At 42.2% G+C, this 16,012-nt stretch overlaps 1 protein-coding gene across 5 annotated transcripts in view; it reads left to right on the top strand.

The window, feature by feature from the left end:
• Positions 1–16,012, top strand: part of TDRD3 (tudor domain containing 3) — a 70,850-nt gene that overhangs the window by 28,789 nt on the left and 26,049 nt on the right. For all 5 annotated transcript variants that reach the window (XM_035114764.2, XM_035114759.2, XM_035114761.2 and 2 more), the window contains 5 exons: positions 168–302; positions 2,491–2,647; positions 4,995–5,120; positions 12,412–13,235; positions 14,172–14,297. In XM_035114764.2, the coding sequence (XP_034970655.1) occupies positions 168–302; positions 2,491–2,647; positions 4,995–5,120; positions 12,412–13,235; positions 14,172–14,297 (1,368 nt within the window). The remainder of the gene's footprint in view (positions 1–167; positions 303–2,490; positions 2,648–4,994; positions 5,121–12,411; positions 13,236–14,171; positions 14,298–16,012) is intronic.

Below are 16,012 nucleotides of genomic sequence, written 5' to 3'. Positions count from 1 at the left end.
TGTATTTTGTGATTTCTAGAGAGAGCAGAAGTGGCGCTAGAAATCAAAATTTTGTTTGCAGGAATGCTAAAAATGAGTGTCTTCAGACTGGCTTTCTGTAGTAGTTATATAAAGAAAGTTAGTACTGGTGTTACTAAAACATTATTTTCCTTATCTCTTCTCTAAAGACTAAAACATTTGGAGGAGGTGGCAGTACTAGAAGCAATCTCAGTGTGAGTGCAGGAGGGAATCGAATCAGGGAAGTGTTCCAAAAAGAGAAGATGAAGCCTGAGGGGAAAAATGAAGGTGTCTATCGAGAACTGGTAAGGCTGGAATCTCAGCAAGCCTTCAAACATCAGTATTTTATATGAAGTTTAAAGGATGTTCGGGGAGAGGGGGAGGGATGTCTTTGTGCAAGGTATGCAGACATCTTGACTACCAGTACAATTCCTATGTGTTATATTCAGTGGAGCTTACTGAAGGGTACTTCAGTTAGGATTGCAGCCTAACTCAATATTTGATTAAAGTAAAATGTTAAAAGTGCAAGAAAATTGAAAACCAATTGTCGTGGCTAAAAGGTAACATCTTTGCGGATATGTTGTTTATAATCCAGATTTACCCCCTCCCCAAAAAATATACAGTTTGATGTTGAACTTTTCAACTATCAAAATATTGCTGGATTTTAGTGGCTATTAATTAATTAATTCATTCATTCATTCCCTGCTCATCTGGCTGGGTTTCCCCAGCCACTCTGGGCGGCTTCTAACAAAAGATTAAAAATACATTAAAACATCAATCATTAAAATTTCCCTAAACAGGGCTGTCTTCAGATATCTTCCAAATGTCATTTAGTTCTTTATTTCCTTGACATCTGATGGGAGGGGGTTCCACAGGGGAGGAGCCACTACCGAGAAGGCCCTCTGCCTGGTTCCCTGTAACCTCGCTTCTCACAGGGAGGGAACCGCCAGAAGACCCTCGGTGCTGGACCCCAGCATCCAGGTTGAACGATGGGGGTGGAGACACTCCTTCAAGTATACTGGGCCGAGGCCATTTAGGGCTTTAAAGGTCAGCACCAACACTTTGGATTGTGCTCGAAAACGTACTGGGAGCCAATGTAGGTCTTTCAAGACCGGTGTTATGTGGTCCCGGCGGCCACTCCCAGTCACTAGTCTAGCTGCCACATTCTGGGTTAGTTGTAGTTTCCGGGTCACCTTCAAAGGTAGCCCCACGTAGAACGCATTGCAGTAGTCCAAGCGGGAGATAACCAGAGCATGCACCACTCTGGCGAGACAGTCCATGGGCAGATAGGGTCTCAACCTGTGTACCAGATGGAGCTGGTAAACAGCTGCCCTGGATACAGAATTGACCTGCGCCTCCATGGACAGCTGTGAGTCCAAAATGACTCCCAGGCTGCGCACCTGGTCTTTCAGGGGCACAGTTGCCTCATTCAGGACCAGGGAGTCCTCCACACCTGCCCACCCCCTGTCCCCCACTAAAACTGGTTTAAAATGTTGTTCTTTTGCCAAATCTGTAGTTTGACATCAACCTTGCTAGTGATTATTTAAAAGGTCATTGTGGCAGCAGTGTGCAAGTTGAACTGTTGTTGCAAGCTGTGGCCAGGATCCAGAGAAATGCAAACCTAGTATCATGTGCAAACCTTGTGTCTTTATTGAACAGCAGTTCCCTGTGCTATAATGTGAGCTGCTTCTGAAACTGAAGGAGCTTTCAAAAGCAGTTTGGCGTGGAGGTTAGCTATTCAAGAGGAATTTAAATGTTTGAGGTTACTTGTGCACGACTATCCCTCTTGAAATTGGTTGGAAAGCACTTTCAAATGCAAGAACCCAGATGGATACTGGGTCACTCAGCCAGGCTGAAAAGTGCCTTCTTTTGAATTCGTTCAAGGCAGGTAGTAGCTGCTGGATCTGTGCGCAGCCCTGACAGTAAGAGGGCTGTGAAACTTGCAGTGCGATTGCTGCATATAAGATGGGTCTTTTTCCATCGTAGTGCAACAGTTCACGATTCCCAGAACACACCAGGTTGCGGCGGCCATTTTGGAACAGGGCAGAGCAGCATCAAAAGTCACTTCTGAGCATGCTCCGCCCAGTTCCAAAATGGCGGCAGCGCTACTTCCGGCCTGCTACTTCTGGTCCAGTCCCTTATTTCTCAGGCCGGAACTTGGCAGGTATGCACAATTAGGTGGAGGCATCCTCTACCTGCTCCTGCCCTCCTTGGAGATAATTCAGGAAAGATAGAAATGGAGACGTTTAATCAAAGGCAATAAATATAGGGAATATTTTGATATTCCTTTTGTCTATGGTTTGTATGAAATTATGACTTTGTAAGAAATTACTCTAAATTTAGCAAAACAGACTTGTCTTGTGATCTTGTGTGTCTTGTCTTGTGTGTACGTGAAATACTAATTTGTGTTTTAATTTAATATAAATGTTCACTTTAAAAGTAAACAGTTTTATGGGGTACATTGTATCCATTTATTCATGTCTTCTATTGCAGGTTGATGAAAAGGCTCTCAAACACATAACAGAAATGGGTTTCAGTAAGGAAGCAGCAAGGCAAGCGCTTATGGATAACAGCAACAACCTTGAAGCTGCATTGAACATCCTTCTAAACAGCAATAAACAAATGACTGTACAAGGGCCACCTCCTAGAGGTACAACTTTAAAGGCTGCATCTTACAGAAAAGCATTTGAATAGGAACAATTTACTTCTGAACTACAACCAAAGGTTTTGGGTGGTTTCTGTGAAGCCACCACCTCTAATTACTTCCCAGTTAACATTGCTGGTGATGTGTAGAGTGTGAGGCTATTGTAATACAGTACATAATGGATTTATAATACAACACCCCAAGGGATTCTGTAGTTGTGGTGCTGTAAAGCTTCTTTCAACGAATGTCTAACCTGCCTTAATGTCACCAAGGTAGACAGCAAGGCCAAAGGGGGCACATGAGCCCAGGAAATGACTTAGCACAAGGAACTGGGGAAAAGTTGTTTGGAAGAAGGAAGTGATACTGTTGAATGGTGAAAAGGAGCAGGAAAACTAGGAAAGGGTGTGCACTGAGGTGCACGGGTCTAGGAACCTTAAGGGTGAAGTTTCTTCTCCTTTTTTCCATTAAATTTATATACTTCATCCTAAGATCTCAGGGTAAAAATACAGGATAAAAGCACAAAATAAATAGTTAGAACAAAAACAGAGCAGTACCCCCACTCTGCCACAAACACTTTTAAAGGGCCATAGAAAATTAATCAGCCCAAGGCCTGGTTGAAGAGGAACACTTTCACTCAGCACCTAAAGGCATATAATGAGGTCTCCAAACAGACCTCCCTGGAGAGAGCATTCCACAAACAGGGAGGCCCTGCAGAAAAGGCCTGTTCTTTGTGTTGCCACCCTTTGGAGCTCTCGTGGAAGAGGCACACGAAGAAGGGCCTCATGATGATCAAAGAGTCCAGATTGGTTTATATTAGAATTATGCCAAAAAGCAGTTTAAACAGAACCTCTTGGAATTTCTTCCACTTGGTTTATTTTTCACATATGCTTATTTACAAGGGACGCGGGTGGCACTGTGGGTTAAACCACACAGCCTAGGGCTTGCCGATCAGAAGGTCGGCGGTTCAAATCCTTGCGATGCAGTGAGCTCCCGTTGCTCGGTCCCTGCTCCTGCCAACCTAGCAGTTCGAAAGCACGTCAAAGTGCAAGCAGATAAATAGGTACCGCTCCGGCGGGAAGATAAACAGCGTTTCTGTGCACTGCTCTGATTCGCCAGAAGCGGCTTAGTCATGCTGGCCACATGACCCAGAAGCTGTACGCTGGCTCCCTTGGCCAGTAAAGCGAGATGTGCACTGCAACCCCAGAGTCGTCCACTACTGGACCTAATAGTCAGGGGTCCCTTTACCTTTATATTTATTTACAGTAGCACTGACTGGGAATGAGGGGTCAGAAAGGGATGAGTTAATTCTTATCCACAGTGGAGATGAACACTCCATCGCTGTGATCAGCACACTTTTTAATTTTGGCAGGATCTTGTAAACAACTTATCTAATTTTACCAATTCTTTTCTTACTTTCCTTACTATCAATGCTATGTGGTAAAGTAGCATATGCTCAATTACCAGCTTGTGTCTTATTCTACCCCAAAATGTGGATCCTACAGAAGGTTTTTGGCTATTACTTCCACTTTCTTTTATATTCTGGCTCCCCATCCCACCTCATTTAGCTCATGGATTCTTCCTGTAATAATTGCAGTTAATTCCCACTGGACCTTCTATAGTGACTTAAAAGTTTTGTCATGCATTGAAGAGGCAAGGCAAGCTTGCTGTTTTGGTCAAATAAGAATAGTGTTGTTACAGACTGCTGTATACATAATTTTTTTAAAAAGTCTCAGATAAATCAGTTTGAGTGGACATTAGGTAAAGGGTTCATTTTAATGGCGATGCATGCCCCGGTCAGGTGATCATCTCACATGATGAGAGGGAGAAAAGGAGCTTGATAACTAGCTTGGTTCCCAACCTAGCTCCCCTCTCTGCTTTGGAGGGTGAATGTTTATAATGGAACCATGCTGAATTGTGGGAGCTCCCTGTAGAATTAGAACCCTAATTGCTTACAGTATTTGGAATTTGCCAGAGCATGAAAAACTTGCCTTGCATCCAGGTGCAAAGATTTTCTCTGAACTATATATCCTACTTTAATACACCTTAACATGGTAGGTGTAAAATATTGTCAACAAAAATATGGAAAAGATATATAGCCATCTAGTTCAGCCTTCCCCAACCTTGTGTCCCAGATGTTGTTGGAGAGCATTTGCCATGCTGGCTAGGGGTGATGCAGTTGTTCTCCCAACAATTTTGGGGAACACAAGATTGGTGGAAGCTAATCCAGTTGATAAGTTACTACATTCCTTTAAGGTTTCTCTGTATACCTAACTTTAAAATACTTTGAATTGCTTTATCTTTCAAGCTAAGTTCATTTGACCATAACTGAATAGGTTATATGGTTTATCTCTAGGGAAGGGGAAAGGCAGAGGCCGAATACGACCTGAAGATGAGGAAGAACTAGGAAATGCCAGGCCATCGGCTCCAAGCACACTGTTTGACTTCCTGGAGTCTAAAATGGGTACTCTTGCAGTAGAAGGTATGTAGACAGGGTGTGAGTTGTTTGCAGCTTTTTGCACGACACCATGAGTAGATCCACCATCCATATGAGTAGATCCAGCTCCTTGGCTAGTTCACAAGTTCCCAACTGCTGTGCCTAGGGTGGGGCTTAGAAAACCTCCTGCATGTAAGTCTTCAGTCCTTATAGAAAGATGCTGGAACTCTTATCTCATTGACTTATTTGCTCTCTTTGCTGTGAGCCTGTGTGTATATGATCTTAGACTGTTAACTGGAATTCCTGTTGACCAAACTTTGTACCATGCCTTGGTCTCACTCTGAATCACCCTGTAAGTGAAATCTGACTCTTGGCATCCTTCTCCCTGATAGCAGGATACGGACCATTACCACACTGGCTGGGGTTCATGGACGTTGTAGTTCAAAACAGGGCACCCCATTGGCTAAGCTTGATCTAGGGTAATAATTGACTGGGTAGGACAAAGTGCTGGAGCAAATGGAATCTCTATACCATGTTGATTCAGGTGATTAGGGCCCCTGCAGAGTGGTTCCTCCTCCCACCCTGACCTCTGGGCATTCCTTTGTACTGTATAGACCTAGTATTGTGGAGCAGGCATCACCTTGAACATTTATAGCTGTCCTCTTAAGTTAGGGTTGCCATATGTCTGAGTTTTCCTGGACATGTCCTCTTTTTGGAGGGGGGCAATATATCCATCCAGGAGGATTTTTGCGTTTTATACAAAATGTCCAGGTTTGGGTCTGGCGTGAGGTCTGCAGCCTGCGTTGGCACCACCAGCAACACTGAGGACAGATGTTGAGGATGACGACGCCAGACTCGCATGCCTCCTCTGTCGCCGGTTCCAGTGGCGAGGCGGATGAGGGGTGGTGGTGAGAGTTGGGGGGGGGAGTTCATTTATTATTGTTTTTGTTCATGGGATTTTTAGTTGAATATAAAAGGTTAGTTGTATGGTGTAGGTGGCATGCTGATGGTGCACGCGTGCTCCCACAACCCTCCCCCCCCCGACAGCGTTTTGGAATATGGCAACCCCATCTTAAGTTTCTCCAACACCACTTCACAAAGGGGTAGGGGGATTGCTCTGTCCCAGTCTCCCTGAAACTCAGAGCATTGTTTTATGGTTGCCATAGTCCTATACTTCAAGCCACAGAGTTCCACTGCTGGAATCAGCTACTCCAGGATGAGGAACCTGGCACAAAAGTGCAATGACTCGGCTTTTTGATTCCAGATTCCAAAGTCCAGATTTATCTTCTCAAGCTAAGAGCCATCTGCCTGGCATGCATTCACGTCCAGTTATTTTTCCAGGGGAAGTAGCATGATTCATACCAACGATGGCTCAACCCTTTTCATACATCAGCAAGCAGTGTGGGACCCGGTCACTTGCACTTCACTGTTCTTCAGAGTGGCAGAACAGTAGAACCAATCTAGTGTTTCCCAAAATGGGAAGGCGCTGCAAAGATCCCGGTGCAATTGGTGGGTGTTGAATAAAGCTGAGGAGCCCGTGGAAGCGACAACACCTCCCCAAGCTCCAGCATGCTGTGGGTCAGGGGTTTCTCCAGACTTGAGTGAGCCATTTTCAGCTTCACCCAATGGCAGGTGGGCTATGGCGCCAGCCCCACCACTGGGGCGGATTGGACTGGGCCGGCCGGCCGGCTTCACTCTGGTGTGGCCCATGGGTTTTTAATCCTGGGGCCTAGTTCATCTCATAGAGCTGAACATAAATAAATTGAAGGCAGCGCACTAGGTTCATCCTTCTCATTAGGATTATTTTTAATGTTATTTTTCAGTTTTATTTTAATACTATCCTTCGTTATCTTCATTTTCTGTGTGTAATGCAAATGTTACTATGGTTGATTTTAATAAATAATTTTATCATTTCAAGTTTCAAGGTGTCTTATTTACAACATTTTTCTTTAGGACGTAGGTAGAAATATAGATACATAAAAGAATGCAAACTTGTCACTGCATCTTTCTCTTTGTTCACTTAAAGGAAGGTAGATTTCCAGGGGGGCGCTGAGTATTTTTTTTCTGAAAAGGGGGCAGTAGGCCAAATAAGTTTGGGAGCCTCTGGTGTAATCCATCAAGGCAGCAAAGAGGGAAACTTTAAAAGTGACTGGTTGAACAGATAACATTTTAATCCCAGCAAATGGGTTATCCATGAGTTGGCTTATACTTGGCTCATCCAGTGAAAAGACCAGAATGTTTTTTTCTCCAAGACCAGTCCAATTGGGACCATTGGTATGCTGCCTTGTCTTTCCCACTCATGGGCCCAGAATATTAACCAAGATCAAAGCAGAAAACGCATATTGGTCATCTTGGAGACTTCTTTCTGGCCAGGTTGTGTATAGTTTGCCCGTGTTCGTTATAGCATTGTACGGTCTGCCCAAACATGCTTAGCCAATAGCCCTTCCTTTATTTTAGACTGGACTTGCTCCAGCTTTACTGTAGAGGCTCAAAGTTCAGGGCTAGGAGGCTCTGGGATATTCTTCTGGAGTACTTTACACTCTACTGGCAGCCCAAAGGAGGGACTCAGCTCATAGGATATACCAGAACACTTGGACTCATTTAATTCTGTGTTGCCAGAAAGTCTGTTTCTCTATGATGGTTTTGGTTGAGGTTTAAAGCTTAATACCCTCTCCAGCCAGCCTCCCACAGAAGTAGTAATGGCCTCTGTCAGGGGATTGTTGCGGCTACTCCCGAGTAAACACACCCGAGTCCGTCCTGTCTTTAACGGTTTTATTGTGCATTGTATTTACAGTGCAGAGATAGCGGAAACATGACCTCCTAGTCACTCGTAGAATCCGGCAATGGCGGCCTTCTGCTCTGGGGCCAGCATAATAGCTTGGGCACCCCGAAACGCCGCCCCCTAACCTTGCATTTAGGCGCGTGCCTCAATTCGGGCGCCGGAAGCGGCTGTGCTCCCTCTCCTCCTTGTTGGCTGGAGTGGTGCAGGGGCTCTGACACATCGCTGAGCCGTGCCTCCTCCACTCCGCTCCCATCCTCATTTCCTCCCCCTGACCCACTGCTGCTGCTCTCGCTGGGTGAAGTCCTGGTCAGGATGATGGGGGGAGGCTCTCTGTAGGGAGGCCCCCTAACAGCCTCTAACTAGGATGGTTTTGTTTTTTTAAAAAGGATAAGACAAATTGATGGAGTATATCTTTCCCTTGTTAAAAATGGCTACAAACCACATTGGCTATGTTCTGTCTGCACTGTCGGAGGCAGTGTGCATTTGAATTCCGTTTGCTGGGAATTCCAAGTAGGGAGAGTGCTGAGGGGAAAAAAGGGTGCTGGACTAGAAGGGCCACTATCCTGATCCAGCAGGCTCTTCTTAAATTCTTACATACCTTGCTCTTATAACAGGTATATGTTAGCCCGGTGAAGACAATGGTAATGCACTTTTGAAAGTATATCTGAGGTGTGTCCTTCAATAGGATGTTGTAATTTTGAAACTGAGGGAATAAAATAGATCTTATATTAGTAAATATTTACCAAAATGTAAATTATAATGTAAATAGATATAGATACAGATATATACACGCATTGCAGGAATAATACTACTGTGGACAATTTATCATAACTGAAAAACCACTGGTACCTATTGTGTTACACAAGTGAACATATTAATTTTGTGTTCCTTTCCTTTGTGTTTTCAATTTTTATTTAATGCTGTCAGATAATATTGAGATTTTCCAGTGTAAGAATATGTAGCTTGAAGTTGTTCTGAAATGTCTGTATATTATTATTTCTTAAATTTCTATACCACCCTTCATCCGAGAGTCATGGGGCGGTTTACAACATAAAAACACAAAAATACATCCCATAGTAAGAAACAAGTATCCCACCCTTGGTTTAAAAGACCAAATACTGTTAATCAGCCAAAAGTCTAGTTATAGAGAAACAGTTTTGCCTGGTGCCTAAAGATATGTAATGAAGGTGAGCCTCCTTGTGGAGAGCATTCCACAAGTGGGAGCCACTGCAGAAAAGGCCCGTTTTCGTGTTGACACTCTGGACCTCTTGTGGAGGAGGCAAAGGATGAAGGGCCTCATGATGATGATTGCAGGGTCCAGGTCAGTTCACATGGTTCCTATGTTGACTCCCCAACTATTTTATATGAAGTGAAACAGTAAGCATGTGACATTAACCCTGAAGCTACTGTGAGGGTTGTTACTGGTATAACAGGGGTGTGATGTTTTGCATTAGAAATTATACTCTAATATCTGATAGTCGCATAGTTCCAGATAGTGGGATAAACAGAGAAAGTTTGGTATATAGTGTGCAGTTGGAAGACCAAGGGGCTAAGAGCTATCTCTTCCTTTAAGATAAAAAACAAAGCACAAGTTTTATTCCGAGCATGTTATGCACTATACCAGGCATCCCCAAACTTCTATAAATCTATAAATGAAGATCTATAAATCTATAAATGAAGATCTATAAATCTATAAATGAAGGACAGTATAAAAATTTAATAAGCAACAACAACACTGACCTGGTGCAAAAACAGACTTTTCTTCTGCAGGCAGTTTTGCAGAGAACTTTAATCCAGGGATGGTGGGACCTCCAGATGATGTTGGACTCCAACTCCCATTCGTCCCAGCCAGCATGACCAGCATAGCTGCCAAGTACCCCGTTTTCCCCGGGAAACCCCAGTTTTTACTTACCTTTTCCCGGTGGTCCCCCGTATCACTTCGTTTCCCGTTTTTCTCTGTTATTTTCTCCTGCCGGTGGCCATTTTTTTCTTTCCGATTTGCCCTTCTATGGGCACAAAAAATGGCCGCCGGCGGCTTCAAAAGTCGCATCAACGCATGTCCAGAAGTGCATAAGACGCGAATGCCGGTGTCGGCGGCGGCCATTTTTGGTGCCCATAGATGGGCGGAGCGACACCGGAAGTTGCGTCGACGCACTTCCTGACATGCGTACAAGCGACTTTCGAAGATGGCGGCGGCCATTTTTGGTGCCCATAGAAGGGCAAAGCGACACCGGAAGTTGCATCGACGCAACTTCCGGTGTCACACGGCTGCCGGTTCCGGATTCTGCAGTCCGGGACTTGGAAGGTAAGATGACCAGTGACCTAGGAAGATGGGTATGAGATCCCCATCTCTGCTTTAAGCTAAAAACTTGAGGATTGTTGCACAATTATGGGGCTCGCCTCAGGTCCAACACTCCTAGAAGCTTATCAGCAGTTCATTTTCGTAGCACAAAGGAAACTGACAGGAACTCCACCCCCCCCGCCATTTCCTCTGGTATTCCTTCTCCAGTGAGCCATTAGCCCAAACTCTCAAATTGCGTATATGCTTTCGCTGGACAGTAGTAACAAACCTAATTTGACACTTAAGAGCAGGACATGCTGTTTTGTCACACAGCTAGACAGCTCTTCAGCTATTATGGTAAAATGAAATTGGGGAAAATAGCTTGGAAAATGGTTCAGTCTTTGCCTTAATTGCAAGACAGGAAAGCTTTTGTCTTATACTAGGTAGTTTTAAGATGACAAGCATTTCCCTTTTAAGTTGTCAGTCAATCATTTTATTCACTTAGGTTCCCATAAATCTGTGACCTTGAAAAAATCATGCCAGACTAACCTCTTTCCCTTTGCAGGAAGCTACAGAAATTCATTGGGTTGGAAACATCTGCTGTGATGGTTAATAAAATCAGTGCTTTTTTTAATGGAGAGTGGCTTTCAAAGTCCAAAATTACTGTCAAATACAAATAGTCTGAAGGGACAGGGTAGCAAAATTACACCAGTCCACTGACTTACCTGACTCAAGGTGGACTCTGACTGAAGCAGTTCTAATGAATGTTTTTCGTCTATGTTCAGCCTGAATTAGTAAAATTTGCTAGGGAGATCAACCAAATTAGATACCTTGTACACTCAAGAAATCCAGCACACATTTCGGACAGAATTAATTAAGCAATATAAACAATTGATTTGAGGGAAAACTAATATCCAAAGCAAAGCATGCACCTTCAGATTTATATTAGGATTTAACATAGTGTTTGTGTGTCTAAACCACAGAGCCTAGAGCTTGCCAATCTGAAGGTCGGCAGTTCGAATCCCCGCGACTGGGTGAGCTCCCGTTGCCAACCTAGCAGTTCGAAAGCACATTAAAGTGCAAGTAGATAAATAGGTACCCCTCTGGCAGGAACGTAAGCTGTGTTTCCGTTCGCTTCTCTGGTTCACCAGAAGCGGCTTAGTCATGCTGGCCACATGACCCCAAAACTGTACACTGGCTCCCTCGGCTAGTAAAGCGAGATGAGCGCTGCAACCCCAGAGTTGTCCACGAATGGACCTAACGGTCAGGGGTCCCTTTACCTTTTTATCTTACTGGGAGCACTAATATATGAATTTCTTTCATTTAAAGCAAGTGTTTATGACACAACAAAGAAGCAAAAGTTTATGACTTCTGCTTTTATACTCTCTGCTCAACAATTAAGATTGGGTTTGCTTCCCTTACTATTTAAGCTAGACCTTCACAAGATGAAGCCTGTGGATTGTTTATAGTCTCTTTCCTGGCCATTTCACCCCTCGGCCCCCTGGATTTAAACTACCTTTAGGTTTGTGGCCCTTTCCTTTCTCCTTGATGGAGTTAAGAAGTTACAGCCATTCCATAGTTTAGAGGTTGTGGTCATTCCATGAAATACTTTCTTCTGAGGCATTGTTTTCATTCTTCCTTACTCGATTTGCCAGACATCGTGAGTTGAGCGGACTATGGTTACCTGCAAAATAAGAAACATCCCAAACCACAAACCTTTCAAAGCATGGTTTGGTAGCAGTTGTTGATTAGCGGTAGCCATAGTTTGCCCTATTAATAGCTTCGAAATCAAGAGCTTCAGAGTGCTTATCTTTAGGTGGCTCATTCCTCCATTGTTTAACTCCTGTAGCTTGTGAAAACGTCATTCAGGTTAATACCAGCTACAACAGATGAACACTTTCCCACGTGTCTTGCTAACATATATTATTGACATGCTTCTTGATTGCACCTTATAGAATAGTTTTATGAGAATGTTCTATGAAGTTTTATTAGGTTGTGATTTTATGTATTATTTTTAACTCCCTTTTTAATTTTATGTGAATTCTTGACTTTGATGTGTAATTTTGGCACCCTAGAATCTTTGCTGAGAGGCAGCATATAACTCAAATAAATATAGGTTGAGAGTGACAATGTGACCTTAGACTCCATGTATTATTTATACACCATATGATCAACTACATATCGGTTGCCAAATATCTAAACTGTCTTTAGGAATTAAAATTGTTTGATACTGATTAGCTGCGTCACTAACAACTGTTGTTTTTCTTTTGTAGAACCAAAGTTACAGACGCATCAGGGGCAGCACAGAGTGATGAATACTGAGCAAAATGGCGTAAAAGTCTATAGTCAGCAAAGGCATGTTCCTCGAAATGACACTAGGCAGCCAAGGAATGAGAAGCCACCTCGTTTTCAGCGAGACAGTCAAAATTTGAGGCACGTCATGGACGGGAGTGTATTAATGAGAACCAGAGCTTCCGAAAGGCAAAATCCTTCGGGCCCTGAACAATGGATTGAAGAGAGAAATAGGTGTGATAGACTTTATGCTCGAAAGGATACTGCCTATCCCACAGCTGTTCACCCTGGTGACTTTCATTTCAAGCGGGACATCCCAGCGCAAAGCAGACAAGGGAAAGTTGCATCACCCATGGAAATGAAAGAGAATTCTGCTGCTCAAGATGCGCCTGACAACAATAATCAGAAACAGGGAAGTAGGGAAAACCAGATACACCATCCTGACAATTTCTATGATAGGAAAACACTAATGTTAACAAATGAAACTTTAAGTGGCTTAAAAAATGAGCAGCACTTTGGTATGAACGTAGATTATCAAAACCCTGTTAGAACTGATCGTTTTAGTTCTGTACCAAATGGCGATGTGGAACATTTTCAGAAAGGAAGGAGAGTTGGACCTATTAAACTGCCTGCGCCCAACATGGCCACAACATTTGATGTAAAAATGTACTATGATACTGGGCCCAAAAAGAGATCTGGGCCCATCAAACCAGAAAAAATGGTGGAACCATCTACTTCAAGAGAGTATGGGAAAAGCTGGCAACCAGGGGATGAATGTTTTGCCCTTTACTGGGAAGATAACAAGGTATGCCCTACTCAAATCAAGTCAAATTGTATTGCTTCTGTTTTAAGTGCAAGAGGCGTCTTTGTACTATCAAACTCTGGCTATTGTTTTGGGGAAAGGGACATTGATAAAATATCCCTGTTTATTATGTATTTTGTGTTTTTTATATTGTGGTTTTGTGTTGTGAACCACCCTGAGATCTATGGGTATAGGGCTATATACAAATTTAATAAACAATAATAAATAAGAATAGTAAATAGCTTCCTGTCCTTGGTGGCACTCTGTTGGGTTGTGTGGAACTAAGAATTTTTTTGTCATATCTGTAGTAATGGGTGTTCAGAGGATATTTCCTTAAAAGCAGTGGGCTTTAAGTAATCCTGGGTAATAGGTGTGAAACAGAAAGTGGGACTCTTAAGAGTGAGTTTTCTCTGAATAAGTGATCAGATGTGTAGCCTTGTTTGTTTCCTCTGTACAAAGTGTATAAAATGTAAGGCACTTAAGCAATTTTAGGATATTTTAATTTTTAAACAATAGATTATATTTGCATATTTAGTAAACTCTTTAAACTTGAACTGCAGGTGCCTTTTTAAGAATCAAGGATATGGAAAAATATTTACAACTGATAAACAAAATCAACCATTCATTTTTAGGGTGATTGGTCATATTTTAATTTTTAATTATTATTCTCTAGTATGTAATGCAGTTTGCCAACTCACACCTCACCAATTAAATTGTCCCCGTATCATTTAATCAGCTAAACTATTGGTTGATTAAATTGCAGATTTAAATCTTGCACTAGGAATGTTTGAAAAGAAAAATGGATAAAGTTACTATCTGCTGTTTCTTATACTTTTTTCCTAATCCTATTACAGATTGGTTTTTATCACATGGTTTGTGCATATATTGTTGCTTTTGCAGCTAAAATATGTGAACCTCTGTTTTAAATGTCTTTTCCAGTTTTATCGAGCAGAAATTGAAGCTCTTCATTCCTCTGGGACAACGGCAGTTGTTAAGTTCTGTGATTATGGAAACTATGAAGAGGTGTTACTAAGCAACATCAGACCCATTCAAGCTGACACCTGGGTACGTGATAATAAATTGTATACAAAGAGATAAAGTACATAGTTCATACGAACCATGAAGCCATAAACAGATGACTGGTAATCGTGCAGAGAGTTTGAAGTAAAAGCCTGAAGAAGAGAATTCTAGAACTGGTTTAAGACCTCCTTTATTACATATCCATCCATAACAATGCCTTAAAGAATCTGCATGTGGTCTTACACTCATGTAATAAAATGTAAATTGTTTGGGCAATATACTCTTGAGTCACTAGCAAAATAATATTTATATGAAAAATTAACAGAATGCTTTTTAAATTTGCTCTGTCAAATTAAGGTTTCTGACTGACAGCTTCCATATGGTTCTGTTTTAGTTTAGGAGATGATAAATTCATAAGTCTTAAATTCCAAAGGGTTTTTTTAATCTATCTGTATGTACAGGTAAAATTAGAGCTGCTTCCACCATTGTTTTAATTGTGCTCATTATTTTGAAAAATGCTACTTAAGTATATTAGATAGGTACAATAACCATAAAAACCTAAAGTGCTTCATAAAATATGCCATTCTAAAAGGTCTTATACATCATGTTCATGGAAAGCTCTATTTAGGTAAAACTCTAGTTTTAAAAACCCTTTTGTTTATTGCATGTTTATTCAAGTACAATTGGGTCGTATCCCAGCCAATTTAGTTCTCCGTTTCCCACTCACACTGCTCCCCACCCCTGATCCTATAGAAGCATCCCTGCCATGAGTGCAGCATTGGTTAACACCCACTGCTTTGAACTCTGTTTTACTAGGGCTGTCTGCATATTTGGCTATGATGACACTTTATAACAATCCTGTTAATGGTACACAGAAGAGTGAGTGCTTGAATTGGCTTTTACATCTTCAATCCTTTCTGTGTTCTCTTTCTGAGTTTTTTCATGGATTTTTGACAACCCAGTAGAAAAATTAAAAATCCATTATGGTTTTTTATAAATTTTATGACTTAACACAGCAGTTCAAGTAGTAATTACCAGAACTTGTGCTACGTTTTTTCATGCTGCTGATAATTCCTCACATTTTATTCTCTTTCATATAGCTGCGAACTTTATGTAAAGTGGAGGACCTTGTTTTTCTTTCTATACAAGCTTCTGCATTCTCTTAGTACTAGTTTCTTCTAGCAAAGAGGTCTGTTCTGTAATTCAGGATGGGGACAGTTGACGGATGTCTAGAGTCTCCTGCTCTTTTCCGTCCCATTGGATTAATTAGCTCTCAGATTCTCTGGCATCCAGCCCAATCTGAAATGTATCATGTACTGTCACAGTCCCTGTTGTGGGTCACCATGCAGTTCTTCTTGCACGACTCCCAGATTTCCAGACGACATTGAAGTAGGTTTAGAAGCCATCAGTGCTGCCACACATCTCTGCAGGATCTCGAGATAGGACCCAGGAGCATTATGCATCTTGGTCCTTGTGCAACATCCAGAGCCTCGGTTGGCAGAGAAAGCTCCAGGCCATATTGTGGCAGCCACTGGAAAACCCAACTTTTGTCATACCTGTTTTCGTGGCCTAGAGACCCAATACACTCATCATTCAGAATCTGTTTAGTTTTCAGATGTCCTGTGGATATCCAGCAAAGAATTCAGGTGATTTCAGGATGAAATAAGAGAATCCACCCAAAGCTCTCATTTGTATTGATGCCTTGCTAAAGATGAGTTATGCTAGTTCAGTGTTCGTCTAATTATGGGCTTGGTCAGCCT

This window comes from Zootoca vivipara, chromosome 4 (assembly GCF_963506605.1).
Source record: "Zootoca vivipara chromosome 4, rZooViv1.1, whole genome shotgun sequence".
Taxonomy (NCBI): domain Eukaryota; kingdom Metazoa; phylum Chordata; class Lepidosauria; order Squamata; family Lacertidae; genus Zootoca; species Zootoca vivipara.
Note: the sequence above shows the minus strand (reverse complement) of the source record. Positions and strands in the feature narration are given on the sequence as shown.